At 42.1% G+C, this 17,712-nt stretch overlaps 1 protein-coding gene across 1 annotated transcript; it reads left to right on the top strand.

Annotated features, from left to right (window-relative positions):
- The first annotated feature begins 621 nt into the window (after positions 1-621).
- LOC110522212 (NUS1 dehydrodolichyl diphosphate synthase subunit) lies at positions 622-13,296 on the top strand. Its single transcript, XM_021600421.3, has 5 exons — positions 622-1,186; positions 1,900-2,034; positions 8,473-8,625; positions 11,006-11,105; positions 12,052-13,296. Exons 1-5 carry the CDS (start codon positions 820-822, stop codon positions 12,140-12,142), a joined length of 846 nt encoding a protein of 281 aa, XP_021456096.2. The 5' UTR covers positions 622-819; the 3' UTR covers positions 12,143-13,296.
- The last annotated feature ends 4,416 nt before the right edge of the window (positions 13,297-17,712 follow it).

Genomic DNA, 17,712 nt, shown 5'->3' with positions numbered 1-17,712 from the left:
AAATGCCTTGTGTTTTTTGTTCTTCTGATTCAGAATCTATACAGCATTTATTTTTTTCATGCCGCCATTCTAGTAAACTATGGATTGAAATTCATGAATGGTTTGTATAAAATCTCCAGAATTACCTATGTTTACTTTTGATGATGTTAAATGGCATTATAAGCTTATCCTTGTAATTCCAATCATAACTATTTTATTAAGATTATTATTCTCTTGGCCAAATGTTATATTCACAAATCTAAACGGGGTGGAAAAATTCCTTATTTTGTAGTTTTTGTCATTGAACTGTTACAATTTCATAAATCCCTCAAACTTGCGAAACTCAAAAAGTTGGAAAATTATTAGAAGTCATGTCTTTGAATGTCTGTTAATGTCTCGTTGCCTTGTCACATATGAATTATGAAATCTTTTTTTTGGGGGGGGGGGGTCGTTTGGTGTTCTATTATTTCATTTTTTCCAATTATATTCACAGGAATGTCCCTGAATTGATGTGTGATATTGTTATTATTGTTCCAATAAACATTTTAAAAAATTATAATAATCTAGTTTGCTATAGAAAGTCCAACCCTAGATCTCGCGTGATTTCATGTTTGCTGAATCGTCCAATCACTGAGCTCGACTGAGTAACGTGTATCTCCGAGTTCAGAGGGTAATGGTTGGATGAAGATGGCTGTCGGCAAACGGAGGTGTTGGCAGTAAGCGAAATGGCTCACAGAACTAGACTCTTGTTTAGCCATCATTACTACACTTGAAATGCAGAGCTATATGCATTTCTGATAATTATTATATTTTGACATTTTTGTCGAGGAGGGCTGCATAATGGTGCACGTGTACGAGTTCATGTGGCGGGTTTTGCATGTCCTTCTCCACATTCATAGAACGTTTATCACTTTGTTCCGAATCCGTCTTCGCAATTGGAATGGGCAGCTATGGTCACGAGCCTTAGCGGCGCTTCTTGTGCCGATAGCTCTCTCGTTTCCCAAACACAAAAAGCTCGTTCCTGCACCCGGTAAACGCGTTGGTCGTCGGTATCGCTGGGGGGCGGATGGGAAATCCCTGGAGAAGCTGCCTGACCATATCGGCTTGTTGATAGCGGAAGAAGAGCCGAGATACACAGACATTGCCAACCTTGTCGTGTGGTGCATGGCAGTCGGCATATCTTATATCAGTGTGTACGATAATCACGGTAAGATGTCATTTGATTATAAAATGTGTTCATTATTTTTATTCACGCCAGGAAGTGCTACATACAACACCAGCAGACAGTCATGTGCCAGCTACCTCTGTTTTTGTATTCAGATTCAGCAAGTCGTGAATTTTTCTATTTTGGTGCTTAGTTATCTTTGATAACTTATCTACATTATTTTCCTGATAGTAAATGGCTTTATCCGGCCTAATTCCCTTTCAGAAGTCTACAACAACCCACTTCTGCCATATATGCTTAGTAATGTATCATTACATAGATGATTTCAGACAGAGGAGCCTCAATAGGCTTTCAAGGTTTGCCCAATGGCTTTTTCACCTAATTCGTTATTTGACCCTACAGGGAATTGTCTTAACACACACACACACACTCACACACTGTATTGCTATTCCTGTTTCACCACAGCCACTCCTACTGGGTCATAGGCTAGTTGTTGTAAAATATTTTGAATCCTTCTTGATGGCCGTCTAAGTGTTTGGTGGTGTGGCACAGCCAAATCTGGTATATGACACATTATTTGCCCCTAATGACTAGCCTTACTTGCTATATCATGCTGTTAATTTCAGATCTCAGCTCTAAAAGACAGCAAATTATTTCTCTCTCATTTTTCTTGTTTCAAAGTTGTTGAGATTGTGTGTAACCCCCCATATGATATAGGCTATTGGGTTGCTCACATATCCCTTTTTGGTTCCCAGGTGTGTTCAGGAGGAACAACTCCAGGCTGATGGAGGAGATCCTGAAGCAGCAGCAGGAGCTCCTGGGTCTGGAAGGCTCCAAGCAGCACTCTGTAGAGTTCCTCAGCAATGGCACTGACAAACAGGACCATCAAGGTGAGACACCAGGGGCCAGGGTATGTTTCAAGCTTCCCAGATTAGGAGTGCTGGTCTAAAGAGCTGTGCCCTATACTACATATTTTGTTTAAGGAGTTAGTGAAGTAACTTTGAACTCAGGACAACCGGTAGCCAGGTACATTTTTAAGGCAACAAATCCTTAAAAACTAACCTGCTCCCAGGCAGGCTAAGGGGCTTTTCTCATTAATGAAAGTTGGAGAGGCAGTGTTACAGTACACTTTTCAATTCACATTCGCAACGGAACATCATGTGCCGCGAGATCGTTCGGCTCTTGGCAACGGGCATTTACTGCAAATATCCCAATGAAATATCCCAGTATAGCCACTAGCCAGCGTGCTTCGACTATGCAAGCGTCTTTTCATCTTTAACCATATTACACGTTTGAAAAATGGATACAAACCACATTACACTCTTGAATAACGCAACGATTCACAAACGTGCAGACCATAAAGGTTAAATTTCTTCGTCTGTAGGCTACACCTATTATATTTTAGTCTCAAGACAAAGCACAGAGTTGCTAACAGCATGTCTTCATCAAGCAACATTAGCCTATCAAAAATGAACAATTAAGCCTACAACCCCTCTCATATCAGTTTAAAAGTACTGTAGGCCGACCATAGAACATAAATAAGTCAGGCATCATTTTTTTCATCAATATGGAAATCATTTAGCCTACATGTGGGAAAAGAAAAGTGTGACTGAAACGTGGGTATCATATACAGTACCTGTCAAAAGTTTGGACACCTACATATTACAGGATTTTTCTTTATTTTTACTATTTTCTATATTGTAGAATAATAGTGAATAGATCAAAAGTGTTAAACAAATTCTTCAAAGTAGCCACCCTTTGCCTTGATGACAGCTTTGCACACTCTTGGCATTCTCTCAACCAACTTCGAGATAGTCACCTGGAATGCATTTCAAGTAACAGGTGTGCCTTGTTAAAAGTTAATTTGTGGAATTTCTTTCCTTAATGTGTTTGAGCCAATCAGTTGTGCTGTGACAAGGTAGGGGTGGTAAACAAAAAATAGCCCCATTTGGTAAAATACCAAATCCATATTATGGCAAGATCAGCTCAAATAAGCAAAGAGAAAAGGCAGTCCTTTAAGACATTGTCGTAACATTGTATTGATTAGCCAGCCGTGACTGGGAGACCCATGGGGCGGCGCACAGTTGGCCCGGCGTCGCCCGGGTTAGGGGAGGGTTTGGCCGGCAGGCATGTCCTTGTCCCATCGTGCGCTAGCGACTCCTTTGGCGGGCTGGGCACAGTGCACGCTGACACGGTTGCCAGATGCAGTGTTTCCTCCGACACATTGGTGTGGCTGGCTTCCGGGTTAAGTGGGCATTGTGTCAAGAAGCAGTGCGGTTGTGTTTCGGAGGACGCACGGCTCTCCACCTTTGCCTCTCCTGAGTCCGTACGGGAGTTACAGAGATGAGACAAGACTGTAACTACCAATTGTATACCATGAAATTGGGGAGAAAACGGGGTAAAATAAATCTAATTTAAAAGTCAAAATTCAATCAGAGAGTTCCCTTAGATCATGAGAAAAGGCTGCACTTGACCGTTGCACTTGAATCATTCCCATGGTGAATGGCTAAGCCACGCTATGAAACCACACACTATTGCAGAAACTTTGATATTACCGGCCGCAATTGATATGGTGAAAACAATGTGTTGGGAGGCACAGAAACTCGATTCAATACCTTTGTCAGATAGCACTGTGAAACTTAAGAATTGATGATATAGCTAGCAATATCCAGAGGAAACTGACTGAACGACTCAAACTCCTCATCTTATGTTCTCCAAATGGACACTAGCTGTGAGGGCCGTGCATTGACTTTTGTTTGCTGCTTCGTCGAATGGTGGGCTTTTGCACAGATGAGGCGACATCTGTCACGGGACGCCAGGCAGGCCTCTGCAATGTAGTTATGAATGTGTCTCCCTCTGCCATATGAACGCATAGTATGATACACCCACTGAAATATAATGGATACACAGAGAGCAATTGGCAGCAAAAGAGCTGAGCGCAGAACTCTGAGATATGTAGCAGGTAACTTCGATTGTAAAGTACATCACGCACGCCTGTTTGCAAAACTGGAGATAAGGGCTGACCCCATTTAGTCAATTGTTTTGTTAATAGGCTGTTGGTCGACTGAGATTTCTTTAGTCGAGCAGCAGCAAAAAAATATTTAATAATCATGGTGTACAAGACCACTGTCTTATTTACACCTGTTTGAGTGGACTGGACTGTTTGAGTGATCCATTATGGAGGCAAGTTCCTTGCAGACAGGCCATGCGTAACCAACAGGATTTATAGGATATACATTTCTATCAGGATATTTTCTATCTGCGATGCTGCAATGTTTTTATTTGTTGCCTTTATGTAGGCTATTTTTACTTATATGCAATGGCAATAGAAGTTACTTTCAGATTTGTCATTTTCATTTAGATAGTGTTGATTAACCATATGACATAGATTTTTAGATAAGAAGACTTTATTATATATGAAATTAAACTGTTCCACAAATGTGCATATGAAAATCATAACTGGCACGCAGATAAGTAGAAATGGTACAGTAATTTGGCACTCCAAATGCAAAAGGATACCGACCGCTGGTGTAGCCTTTTACCGGCAACATCAGGAGCATATTGGCAGAATATGTGAAGGCCAGCAGCAGAGGGAGGAGGGGGGGGGGGGGTCGGGAACAGGTTTTTGTTCTTCTGGTTAGGCTATATTGATCTCTGGCTCCCTCTTTAGTAATTTGTGTCTTGATGTTTTTATCGGGGTGCTTAAAACCTCTTTAAGGTCTTACATTTTTACAATTTTCGCCAAAAATTACACCCAAATGTGCCTGTTGCTCAGAACCTAAAGCAAGGAGATATGCAGATTCTTGATACCATTTGAAAGGAATCACTTTGACTTTTGTGGAAATGTGAAATTAATGTAGGATAATATAACACATTATATCTGGTAAAAGATAATACAAACCAAAAAATGTTTTATTTTTTCATCTTTGAAATGCATGAGAAAGGCCATACATTGCGTTAGGATCCTAGGTGTAATTTCGATTTTTTTCCCCCACAAGATGGCAGCAGTGTGTGTGCAAAGTTTCAGACTGATCCAGTGAAGAATTACGTCACGACACAATATTTTGTATGAAGTCTGCCAGGAGCTTGCCCAACTGTGCTGAATTGGTCAATTTATACATTTAAGTTCATACAGTTAAAGTCGGAAGCTTACATACACCTTAGCCAAATCCATATTAAACTCAGTTTTTCACAGTTCTTGACATTTAATCCTAGTAAAAATTCAATTTTATGTAATTTAGGGTCACCACTTTTATTTTAAGAATGTGAATTGTCAATAATAGTAGAGAATGATTTATTTCAGCTTTTATTTCTTTCACATTCCCAGTGGATCAGAAGTTTACATGCTACCAAATACTAATCGAGTGTATTGCCTTTAAATTGTTCAACTTGGGTCAAATGTTTCAAGTAGCCTTCCACAAGCTTCCCACAATAAGTTGGGTGAATTTTGTTCCATTCCTCCTGACAGAGCTGGTGTAACTGAGTCGGGTTTGTAGGCCTCCTTTGATCGCACACACTTTTCCAGTTCTGCCCACAAATCTTCAATAGGATTGAGGTCAGGGCTTTGTGATGGCCACTCCAATACCTTGACTTTGTTGTCCTTAAGCCATTTTTCCACAACTTTGGAAGTATGCTTGGGGTCATTGTCCACTTAGAAGACCCATTTGCAACCAAGCTTTAACTTCCTGACTGATGTCTTGAGATGTTGCTTCAATATATCCACATAATGTTCCTTCCTCATGATGTCGTCTATTTTGTGAAGTGCACCAGTCCCTCCTGCAGCAAAGCACCCCAACAACATGATGCTGCCACCCCCGTGCTTCACGGTTGGGATGGTGGTGTTCGGCCTGCAAGCCTCCCCCTTTTTCCTCCAAACATAGTGATGGTCATTATGGCCAAACAATTCTATTTTTGTTTCATCAGACCAGAGGATATTTCTCCAAAAAGTATGAACTTTGTACCCATGTGCAGTTGCAAATAGTGGTCTGTTTTTTATGGTGGTTTTGGAGCAGTGGCTTCTTCCTTGCTGAGCGGCCTTTCAGGTTATGTTGATATAGGACTCGTTTTACTATGGATATAGATACTTTTGTGAAGATGCTGGAGGAAACAGGTACAGGGTCCTTTGCTGCTTCAGACGGGCCTGGACAAATAAATTCATTAACAATCCTACAATGTGATTTTCTGTCATAGTTGAAGTGTACCTATGATGAAAATTACAGGCCTCTCTCATCTTTTTAAGTGGGAGAACTTGCACAATTGGTGGCTGACTAAATACTTTTTTGCCCCACTGTACTTTTATTTTGAAGGCAATCCGCAAATTCCAAGAATAGTGTAAATGACTGCAGTTTCTTCTGATCATTGTTTTCAGGCTGGTTGTATTGGTGCTACCAATATAAAGCTAAAATAATGCTTTATTATTGTAAGCACATCGTTCGTGGCCGGTGTTTGCTTGTTTGCATTCTTTTTTGTACAGCTTTGACAGTGCTGATAGTAGTGGTGGCGCTTGGTTTGCACGTGCAAATTCAGAACCCACAACATTCTATAATTAAAACTGTGTTATATGACATGTCAAATTAAAAGCTTATTTAACGTGTCCAATAGTATTATTGTCAAATAGTGCTATTTGACGTATCTTTTTTGACACGCAAAAACCCAAACAGCGTTCCATAGTATATATGTCGTGACGCTAATACTGTGTAACTCCGGTAGGGCAACATCTGAACAATAGCACACTTCGTAACGTTAGTGTGTACCGGTGCTCGACCAGTCACGAAAGCCAACATCACTCACGACAGAGAACGGTTGATTGTCAAGGGAAATTAATTCCATTATCTTGGCTTTAATGGATTTCTCCTTTGAGTTGCCTTGCTGAAATGTTCTTACTCTTTCAAATGACTGCTCGACTTGTTGACTGTTTGATCCACACAGTAGACGTTGTGGGCTAGGTTAGGAATGCTGAGTTGCAGGTGTAGTGCAATGTTTTACGTGGTGTCATTACGTCATCTACCTATGTTATATAGGTGTGCACGTCAACTTTCAGTTTTTCACATCGCCGTTAAACTAGACATCGGGTCGATACCGATGTTGGTATTTTTTAGCCAATATCGTCCGATTCCGATATGTTCACCGATTTTTATATTGTGCATCCCCAGTTTAAATAGTCATTTTAAAATACCTATCACATTACACATTTAGTAATGACAAAATGCATTTGAAACATCACACACACCAAAACTTGTGTATGACTATTTTGGATGACATTATTTTATTGACAGGAGTGGCGGGAGTAAAGGCGTTTGTGCATTGATAAGCACATAGACTGCATTAATGATATGTAGTAAATGAAGGACATCACTTCATCAAGCCTATTTAACACCATAGCCTGAAAAACGGGAAGTGCTACAACAGAGAAGCATTCAGAACTCTGCCATGTGTAGGCTATTTGGTTGTGAATAACCATTATGAATAAATAATCAATTCAATTCTATTCTAGTGGATACAAATACACAAACACTTTGAGTTGATTTTAGATAGCAAGGCATCATTGGGAGTGCAATTTTCACAATTCCTCACTTATTGAATGAAGTTTGAAACCGATTATAAATATTATAATTTTTTTTAGATGGATTCCAGTTCCACCAGGCTTTTGTTTATATTTTCTGTGGCATGTGGACTGCAGCCAGCCTGTATGGGCTAATTTAAGATGCATTGTGTGGTTTTACTCTCCATATGCTTTTGGCACCACACCTTTATCCCCTGAGCAAGTCAATCTGTTATGACATACAGTCAGAATTAGACCATATGGAGTTGTGCAGGAACACAACACAGAAGAATTCTCTTCACCAAAGGAAGTTGGGTGGCAGGTAGTCTAGCAAACGGAAAAGTTCTCAGCCAACTAGCTGAGAAATCTGTCAATGTGCCCTTGAGCAAGACACTTAACCCGTGGATAAGAGTGTATGCTAAAATGTAAAAAAAAAAATAATAATAATGAATTCCTGCTTAAATACCCTATAATTCACGTAAATAACTTATGAATTCTATGATCCTGTTCTTCATTGTGATTCCTGTTATTGATTGTTTTGTAATCCAACAAATCACTTGTTTATGAATGCAATATTCAAGCGCAACAGCAGGATTGTGAAGCAGGATTTCCGAGTTACCACCCACTGTCCACCCACCACCTTTAGTCAGACACCTGACATGTTTACATTGACACATTGATTGGTATTATTACTGTGAATGGGTGTGTGTTTGTGCCTGAGTACCGGTATTTGTGTTTTGTGGGGCTGATTATGACTGTGTTCCTGTGTGTGTGTGTGTGTCCACAGTGCTGTCGTGTCAGTCAGTGGTGAAGGTGCTGTCTCCAGATGATGGGAAGCTGAGGATCGTCCAGGCAGCACAGGAGCTGTGTAGAGCTGTGGAACAGATGGAGAAGACAGCCAAAGACATCAACGTCACTGTGCTTGACTCTCTACTCAGAGGTGAGGAGGAGGTCCCTCCCCCATGACCAGCAGGAGGACAGGACATGGTTCTCACTGTGGACAATACCTTTTATTTCATTGTTTTATCAGGTTAAACCCCACAGACATTCTATTGATCATAGACTGTAAATCTGTGCCATACTATTACAAGCTGTAGTGAAGCTTAGCTCACCAGCTCTCCTTTGGCATGATGTTCTGAATAGCAATTTCACTATTTGAAGCTCAACAAGGATGTAGGAAAGGGTTTGAGTAAAGGTCAAGGAGCCCCCTGTTAGACTAGCCTTCCACAGTGTTTGATCAAAAGATGAAGGAAACATGAAGCACTGAGAGTCTGTGCCAGAGTGACCTCTTCTCTCAGTGGGTTATTTTCCCTGAGCCCTCTGCCCACCCCAGCTCTGCCCGTCATTAGTCCCTGGCTAAGACTGATCACCCTCGCCCGCTGTAAATCACGTCACGAGTACTTCAGTGGAACACATCCGTGTGTACTCATTCAGTAGAAGGTGCTGGATGAGACCCAAGGCAGGAATATGAATAAACTCATGAGAAAGATGGTCTCCAGACAGAATATAAACTACAGAGGATAGCAGAGTTCACTTCAGTGCAGTTAAGTCCAGCGTAGTGTACCGTGAAGTTATGGTGTGTTTACCTCAGGCCCAGTCAGTGCAGCTGCTCGTCAGTACAATCAGATGTCGGAGACCCGCTCGCTGTCAGGATCCAGGGGCGCACAGCGAAAGGGAGTCTCTAATCATCTCACTATCTAAGGGGCTTGGCAAGCTGCTGCTGCTGTTCTCTAAGCTGTGTTTACACAGGCAGCCCAGTTCTAATTATTTTGCCAAACTATTGGCAGAAGATCTGATTGATCAAAAGACCAATTAGTAGCAAAAATATCAGAATTGTGATGCCTGTGTAGATGCAGCCTAACATTCAAGAAGGAATTGAACTGTCATTTCAGATATCTAGGTTCTCTCAATCTTTTCAACAGTCCTTATGCTTTAGCAACCTCCTAAATATGTCAAAAAAATAATAATTTCCTGATATTTTTCTTATATCTCTCAGATAAAGGACAAACACTTCAAAACAAAATATCTGTTTTTCCATGTATGAATCTGTTATTCAATGCATTACTATGGACTAATATCAGTAAGGCCCAATTCATGGTTTGATCTAATGTTTTCTATATTTTTAAAGGTGTCCATTATACTTTTTTTTTTTTTTTTACCCAACTACACACAATACCCCATAATGACAAAGTGAAAACGTGTTTGCAAATGTGTTTTTTAGTTGTTGTTTTTTAATACAGAAATATGGTCTCATTTACATAAGTATTCACACCCCTGAGTCAATACTTTGTAGAAGTACCTTTGGCAGCGATTACAGATGAGTGTCTTTCTGGGTATGTGCGCAAGAGCTTTCCACACCTGGATTGTATAATATCTGCCCATTTTATTGTTTTCTAAATTCTTCAAGCTCTGTCAAATTGGTCATTGATCGTTGCTAGACAACCATTTTCAAGTCAAAACTGTAAGTCAGCCACTCAGGAACATTCACTGTCTTCTTGGTAAGCAACTCCAGTGTAGATTTGGACTTGTTTTTGTTATGCTGAAAGGTGAATTCATCTACCAGTGTCTGGTGGAAATAGTTTTACTCCTGAACTTTGTTTGGCTTGACATAAAGGGGTTGAATACTTATTGACGACTCAAGACATTTCAGCTTTTAATTTTTAATTAGTTTGTACAAATTTTGAAAAACAGAATTCCACTATGATATTATGTGTTATTGTGTTTAGGCCAGTTCCCAAGAAATCTCTCTTCTTTTTTTTTATTCAGGCTGTAACACAACAAAATGTGAAATAAGTCAAGTGGTGTGAATACTTTCTGAAGGCACTGTACACTTCCATTCATCAAGTCTTGTGAGGCTTGGGGGTGTCCTAGAGCAAAACAATCGACATGCTCTTGAGAGGCCAAACCGTTAGGACTCTTCAGACAGAAGTTGGCAGATCGGTGCTACCGACTTCAGATGAGTCCTGTGCGGTTTGTGTGTGTGGGGGGGTCTTAGAGCAAAACAACTGACATGTTCGTGAGTCATCTTTCCATAGAGTGGTCATATTAGCTTGTCGGCCAAACCGTTCGGACGGTACAGCCGTTTTCGGGAGAAGACAAACACCGCTGTAGCTCGGCCACCTTCCACCGCAGATGCAGAAGTCCGCCATGTAGAGAACTCGTTTGTCTAGCTTCAACAGGCAGATTTTGATGGGGATTTTGTTTATTATACTCATTTGATTTCTTCGGGTCCACAAAAAATGTCTCGAGAGGGCACTTTTGAGATTTCCATTGATTGTGTTTATCATTGACCTCTGTCCATGCTATCTCGGTTTGTGCAGAGTCGAAGACTACACCAGATCCTGACCTGGTTCTGAAGTTCGGCCCAGTAGAAAGCACCCTGGGGTTCCTGCCCTGGCACATCAGACTGACAGAGTTCATGTGAGTATTGCAGAAGACATTCTGGGATAGTCGCTGCTCTGTAGAGCTGGACAGGAATGTCCCATTATAACCACTCGCTGTGTGTGTGGGAGACTGAGGAAGTGTGTGTGTGCTTATGCTTTACATCTGGAGTAGAATGGATATGGGCCTGTTGTGTTCATCTGTGCAGAATAACTGGTAATCCGGTCTCTGCTGCCTCACTTACCTCCCGGCTTGAACGATTGGCAAGACTTTTAAAAATGCCTCTGTGCAACCCTGTATAAGTAATAGGGCTATTTTAAGGATCATGGAAATACTGAGAGTTAATGTTGCAGTTCAGCCTACATAAAATGTGTAATTAGACTTTACCAGATGATGATGCATCACTAACAATGCTATTTTTAGACGTCATTGTTTGGGAGTCATGAAGTTCAGTCCGAATGGCCCACATTATTGAACGTTATCAGTTTTTACAAAGCAACATTTTATTTGACCGACTGTATTTGTAAGGACCTTTTTGGACTTTTTACCTTCACCAAACACTAGATGGCGGTATAGTACCGTTAACTGCTTTGACGGTAGCTCAAGCAGCAGCTTTTGGTAATCACAGGAGATTTGTTTATGACAGCCGTCGTAAAGTACATAATTGTATTTACTGTGAGTCTTTACTAATGTAACATGACATTTCTGTTGATCCCTTATTGCTTGGTATCTATTTTAACAACATTATTTAGCATTATTATTTGTTAAAATGGCGCCCAGAAGAAATGGCAGCAGTTTTACGGGTGCTTCACCTAATACCTTTTTTGCACTATTGGTTAGTGAGCATTTTACTGTAAGTTCTACACCTGTTGTATTCGGCACACGTGACAAATACATTTTGATTTGAGATAAACTGCTGCCATCTGAAGTAGGCTAGAGGTGTCTCACTAGTATATATCTCTGACATCCTCCCTCTCTCCTGCAGCTCCTTACCCTCCCATGTGGATGTCTCCTATGAGGACTTATTCAGCGCCCTTCAGCACTACTCCTCCTGTGAGCAGCGGCTGGGGAAGTGAGTGATTGGCCAGGCCCCCTTCCTCCCGGGTCTCTGTTTACAGTGCAGGCGCTAGAGAACAAGCAGACAGCGTACCGCCACATCGAATCGCATCTCCACCACCACTCACTCACTGTTTCTCTGCTCATCTGGAACGCGCAAGGCTTGCCAGGCCACCTCTGTGAGGCATGCTGGGTAGTACGGGCCCTGCCAAGGTAGCGTCACGCACTGAACATCTACCCCCGCGTCAGTCAGATTAACGAGGAACCAACATCACCTGAAGGACATGGTTAGCAGTATGGTATAAATCTAGTTTAGCTTCGCTTCTCTCTCTGTTTGCTCTAGATCCTGCTGTGCCCCTGAGGTATGGCTGAGGATGACGTTCTGCTGCTCTGAAGGGTGCGATGTGTTGAGAGGGGTGTGTGAGGCAAAATGTTTAGTGCTGAACAACATTTCTCCACATCGCTCATCAGGAGGTCTCTATCTCTGACTACGTGGGGACCTCCTTGGGGGTTTGAATGGAAATTAACTTTATGTAAGTGTGCTTCAAATATAGCGCTTGATCAATGTGGTACGAGAGGCTTTGGAACGAGAGCTCTGTAATCCATGACTATACTCTGCTCATGATGTGAAGGATGCCCGACTACATGGTTGTACTTTTAAGTCTTTATTCCAAGTTACTATTGGTGGACTGTCTGCTTGTGTACGTGTGTGAAGCTCAGCCAGCATGTCACACTTAACCTACACTAAATCCAATCTTTGAAGAAAGAGAAAGCAGTTGTCTGTATACAATGTGACCATCACTACTCTTTCTATTGCTCCGTCCATAACGTGAAGATGATTGCATATTGAACTGCCCCGTAAGAATCCGCAGTGCTGCCTCCGGTTGTTCATCCATGTGAAGATCGACTAACTCTTGTCTGAAAGTGTTGTTGGTCTGCTATTTCCTTATCTCATGAACTCTTTTTTTAAAACCCAGATTCAGTGTTTTCTTTCTCTCTGGTTAGATGGCATACTTTTCACCATCATGCTAACTTTTCATACCAATGGGACTAAAACTCCCAATCCTTCACTAGCTAAGGTGCCAGCGGTTGAGTTGTCATTGGAAGGTTTGGTGGGTTGTTCCACATGGAGCCTGTCAGTTTAAATGATCAATAAATGTTACTGAAAACCCAATATATACAGTACCTGCTTTGATTGGATGTTTTTTTTAAGACAGGCTGACAATGTCTTGTGAATAATCTTCCTTTGAGATAAATGGAACGGATGTAAATGGTTGATTTTTATAGTTGTGTTGTATGACCTCATTTTCTGCATGTAATGTGTTTGGTGAACAAGTGTTGTATCCCTAGTACTGTATGCACCAAGAGGTGTCAAGGGCCTGGTGGCTTTTAAACCTCAAATGATCAACCTTTGAACAATTGAAAGAGTCAAGCCATAGTCCCCTTGGATTTGTTAGCTGAAAGCCGTGTGACTCGGGAGAGGGACTCCGATGCAGGTTTCTAGTCCTTCTCAATTGATATGCAGCAATCATCCAAATGCATGAAAGACGACACCATCATTCAAAGGGAAAGCAACTTGAAACGCTTCATAACTGTCTGAGGTGTGCAGGAGAGCTGCGTCTCCCTGGATGCTGTGTTTTTAGATCAAACACACTGGCCCACGCAGCTGAGAGTAGCCCCAACCACTACTGCTACTCCACTTCCTTTCAGATGCAGCACTTTACACCCCTAAACATCCCCTTCCAATTGAAGATGGTTGTGTTTTAGAGGGTTTGCGATGTCGGCTGTTTCTACATTATGTTTTCTATGCATTGCAAAACGTATTCAACCGTACTGCAAAAGGACTAGGGAAGGTCCCTGTTACCTACTGTCATCTGCATAGCTGAACTCTGTCACATACTTGCAGGTGCAGCAAAATTATTGTATTTTTTGCTACAGCAGTGCATTAATAATACCTAGTAATACACACAATTCAAAAATGTCATTAAATATCAGAACGGGCAATGTCAGAGTCCAGAATACATATATACTTAGTGTACAAGACATTATGAATACCTTCCTAATATTGAGTTGCACCCACTTTTTCCCCTCAGAACAGCCTCAAGTTGTTGGGGCAAGGAGTGTTCCACAGGGATGCTGGCCCATGTTGACTCCAATGTTTTGGTTGGATGTCCTTTGGATGGTGGACCATTCTTGATACACACAGGGAAATGTTGTGACAAACCCAGCAGCGTTGCAGTTCTTGACACACTCAAACCAGTTGGCCTGGCATACCTCATTCAAAGGCACTAAAATATTTAGTCTTGTCCATTCACCCTCTGAATGGCACACATACACAATCCGTGTCTCTATTGTCTCGAGGCTTAAAATCCTTATTTAGCCTGCCTCCTTCCCTTCATCTACACTGATTGAAGTGGATTTAACTGGTGACATCAGTAAGGGATCACTGCTTTCACCTGGTCAGTCTGTCATGGAAAGAGCAGGTGTTCCTAATGTTTTGTACAGCTTCTGAGACTTGCTTTCAATGAGTGACAGATCTATAACTCTCATTTCTATGTACATTTTGTTGGTCGCCCCAAAAGGTTGCATATTGCAGCTTTAAGAACCCTTGTTATTGCCATGACATAATGTCAAAGCTCCTTATTGATGTCCCTTGTTAAATCCACTTGAATCAGTGTAGATGAATGAGAGGAGACTGTTTTTAAAGAAGGATTTTTAAGCCTTGAGACTGGATTGTGTATGTGTGCCAGGAATGGATTGTGTATGTGTGCCATTCAGATGTTGAATGGTCAAGATGAAAATTGGAAGTGCGTTTTGAATGGGGTAAGGTAGTAGGTGCCAGGCACACCGGTTTGTGTCGAGCTGCAACACTGCTGGGGTTTTCATGCTTAAAAGGTTTTCCGTGTGTATGAATGGTCCACCACCCAAAGGACATCCAGCCAACTTCAAACAACTGTGGCAAGCATTGGTGTCAACATGGGCCAGCATCCCTGTGGAATGTAGAGGACCAGGTGGCTAGTAAACAGTAATTAAAGTTCAGGGCAGGGTACTGTTTGGAGGCTGGCTAGTGGTGACTATTTAACAGTCTGATGGCCTGGAGATAGAAGCTGTTTCTCAGTCTCTTGGTCACTGCTTTGATGCACCTTTACTGTCTCCAAGTTGGTAGCAGGGTGAACAGGCCGTGGCTTGGGTGGCTGAGGACTTTGATGATCTTCTTGGCCTTCCTGTGACACCAGGTGCTGTAGACGTCCTGGAGGGCAGACAGTGTGCCACCGATGATGTGTTGGGCTGACCACACCACCCGCTGGAGAGCCCTGCAGTTGGGGACGGACGGTGCAATTGCCGTACCAGGCGGGGATACAGCTGGACAGGATGCTCTCCATTGTGCATCTGTAGAAGTTTGTGAGGGTCTTAGGGACCAAGCAAAATTTCTTCAGCCTTCTGAGGTTGAAGAGGCACTGTTGTCTTCAGTGATGTGCATGCCGAGGAACTTGACGCTTTTGACCCTCTCCACTGTAGCCCTGTCGATGGGGCCGTGCTCTCTCTGCTGTCTCCTGTAGTCCACGATCAGCTCCTTCATTTTGTTGACATTGAGGGTGAGTTTATTTTCCTGGCACCACTCTGCCAGGGCTCTCTGAGTTGTAGAAGTGTGTGGCCACGCAGTTATGGGTGAACAGGTAGTACAGAAGGGGGCTGAGCACACACCCCTGTGGTGCCCCCATGTTGAAGATCAGCATGGCGGAGATGTTGTTGCCTACCTTCACCACTTGGGAAGTCAGTAAGTCCAGGACCCAGGTGCACAGGGAGGGGTTCAGACCCAGGGCACTGAGCTTAGAGGGCACTATGGTGTTAAAGGCTGAGCTGTAGTTTATTAACCCCGTTCTTACTTGGGTATTTCTCTTGTCCAGGTGGGATTGTACATTGTAATGGCGATTGCGTCGTCCGTGGATCTGTTGGTGCGTTGTGCAAATTGTAGCCGGTCTAGGTTGTTGCGTAAGGTGGCGGTGCAGCCTGGTCTCATAGACTAGACATAACATAGTAAATGTAAATCCGGGACGCTCAAATTTTACTGAATAAAAATATAAACGCAACATGTAAAGTGTTGGTCCCATTTTTCATGAGCTGAAATTAAAGAACACAAAATTGTCCATATGCACAACAAGCTTATTTCTCTCAAATGTGTTTACAACCCTGTTAGTGAGTATTTTCTCCTTTGCCAAGATGCTACACCTGTCAGGTGGATGGATTATATCAGGAAGTTGATTAAACAGCATGATCATTACACAGGTGCTGGGGACAATAAAAGGACACTCTAAAATGTGCAGTTTGGTCACACAACACAATGCCACAGATGTCTCAAGTTTTGAGGGTGCGTGCAATTGGCATACTGACTGCAGGAATGTCCACCAAAGCTGTTGCCAGCGAATTGAACATTCATTTCTATACCAAAAGCCCATCTGTGTGCTCGTCGTCCTCACCAGGGTCTTCACCAGACTGCAGTTCAATGTCGTAACCGGCTTCAGACGTTTGTGAGAATACCAGTTTTCGGGATGACTCATGGTCTGCCAAGTACCGCTCTAGCTCTGCCACCTTTCACCGCAGATGCGGGAAAAAACGAAGCAAAAAAACACATCTCTAGCTTAAATTGACAGATTTTGAGGGATTTCTTTGTTCTAACTTACATTGGTGCAGCCGGTGCTCTTAGGGGGTCATGATGACAGAAGTGAGTGCTACAGTGCGATAGTCATTTAGTTCAGTTACCTTTGCTTTCTTGGGAACATGAACAATGGTGGACATCTTGAAGCAAGTGGGGACAACCGACTGGGATATGTAGAGATTGAATTTGTCTTTAAACACTCCAGTCTGCTGGTCTGCACAAGCTCTGATGACGCAGCTTGGGAAGCCAAGCGGACAATATTCTCCTATCCATTCTAGAACCAACCTTCTGAAATATCGATGACTGCAGTAGTCGTGAGTGCTAGATTCACATTTGTTTGATTTTGTTACGCAATACCATTGTGGGGCCACTGAACAGAAAGAGTCTTATATGAGATGTTGACATCGTTTGTACAGTTATGATGTAGAGTCAGAATGACAAAAGCATATTTTCATGAGTCTTTCCTTCCCAATAACTGCCCTCTGGTTCTCCCTGCTGATTGATCAAGGGGATTCCAGAAAGTATTGGTGGCTCTCCGTATTCTGGCCTAGCAGCTAACTGTAAATAGAGCCGTGAAATGAAAACAATAATGAAGATGTGACCTTGTACTTCATTTGTGAATGTTTATTTTCATTTTCAGTCTGGTGCAGGGGGAAATAACAGACAGACGGTCTATTTGTAAACAGTGCCAAAGCCACTATGATCTGGGGTAAGGGATGGTAGGGGTTTTCACATGTTTTATATGTTTCCTGTGTAGTGCTGAAATAACCACGGCAACCACATTGTTAATCTGTGTATGATTGTAAAACAGTTTTTCTTGATCCAGAAAAATGATCTTGAAACAAATGACCTGTGTACCTATTTTAAATGAAGGGTGAACATTAAAAGGAAAATTGATTATAAACTGAACTGCTGTTCTTATATGTTCACTTC

The sequence above is a fragment of the Oncorhynchus mykiss genome, chromosome 4, assembly GCF_057628025.1.
Source record: "Oncorhynchus mykiss isolate SJ-2025 chromosome 4, ASM5762802v1, whole genome shotgun sequence".
Classification (NCBI taxonomy): Eukaryota; Metazoa; Chordata; class Actinopteri; order Salmoniformes; family Salmonidae; genus Oncorhynchus; species Oncorhynchus mykiss.
The sequence above is the reverse complement of the archived record's forward strand: the minus strand, read 5'-3'. Positions and strand labels throughout refer to the sequence as shown.

Coding starts and splice junctions, on each gene's coding strand:
- LOC110522212 (XM_021600421.3), top strand. CDS start 820: ATGGTGCACGTGTACGAGTTCATGTGGCGGGTTTTGCATGTCCTTCTC. Junction 8,626..11,005: donor GCTTGACTCTCTACTCAGAG/GTGAGGAGGAGG, acceptor CGGTTTGTGCAG/AGTCGAAGACTACACCAGAT. Junction 11,106..12,051: donor ATCAGACTGACAGAGTTCAT/GTGAGTATTGCA, acceptor TCTCTCCTGCAG/CTCCTTACCCTCCCATGTGG.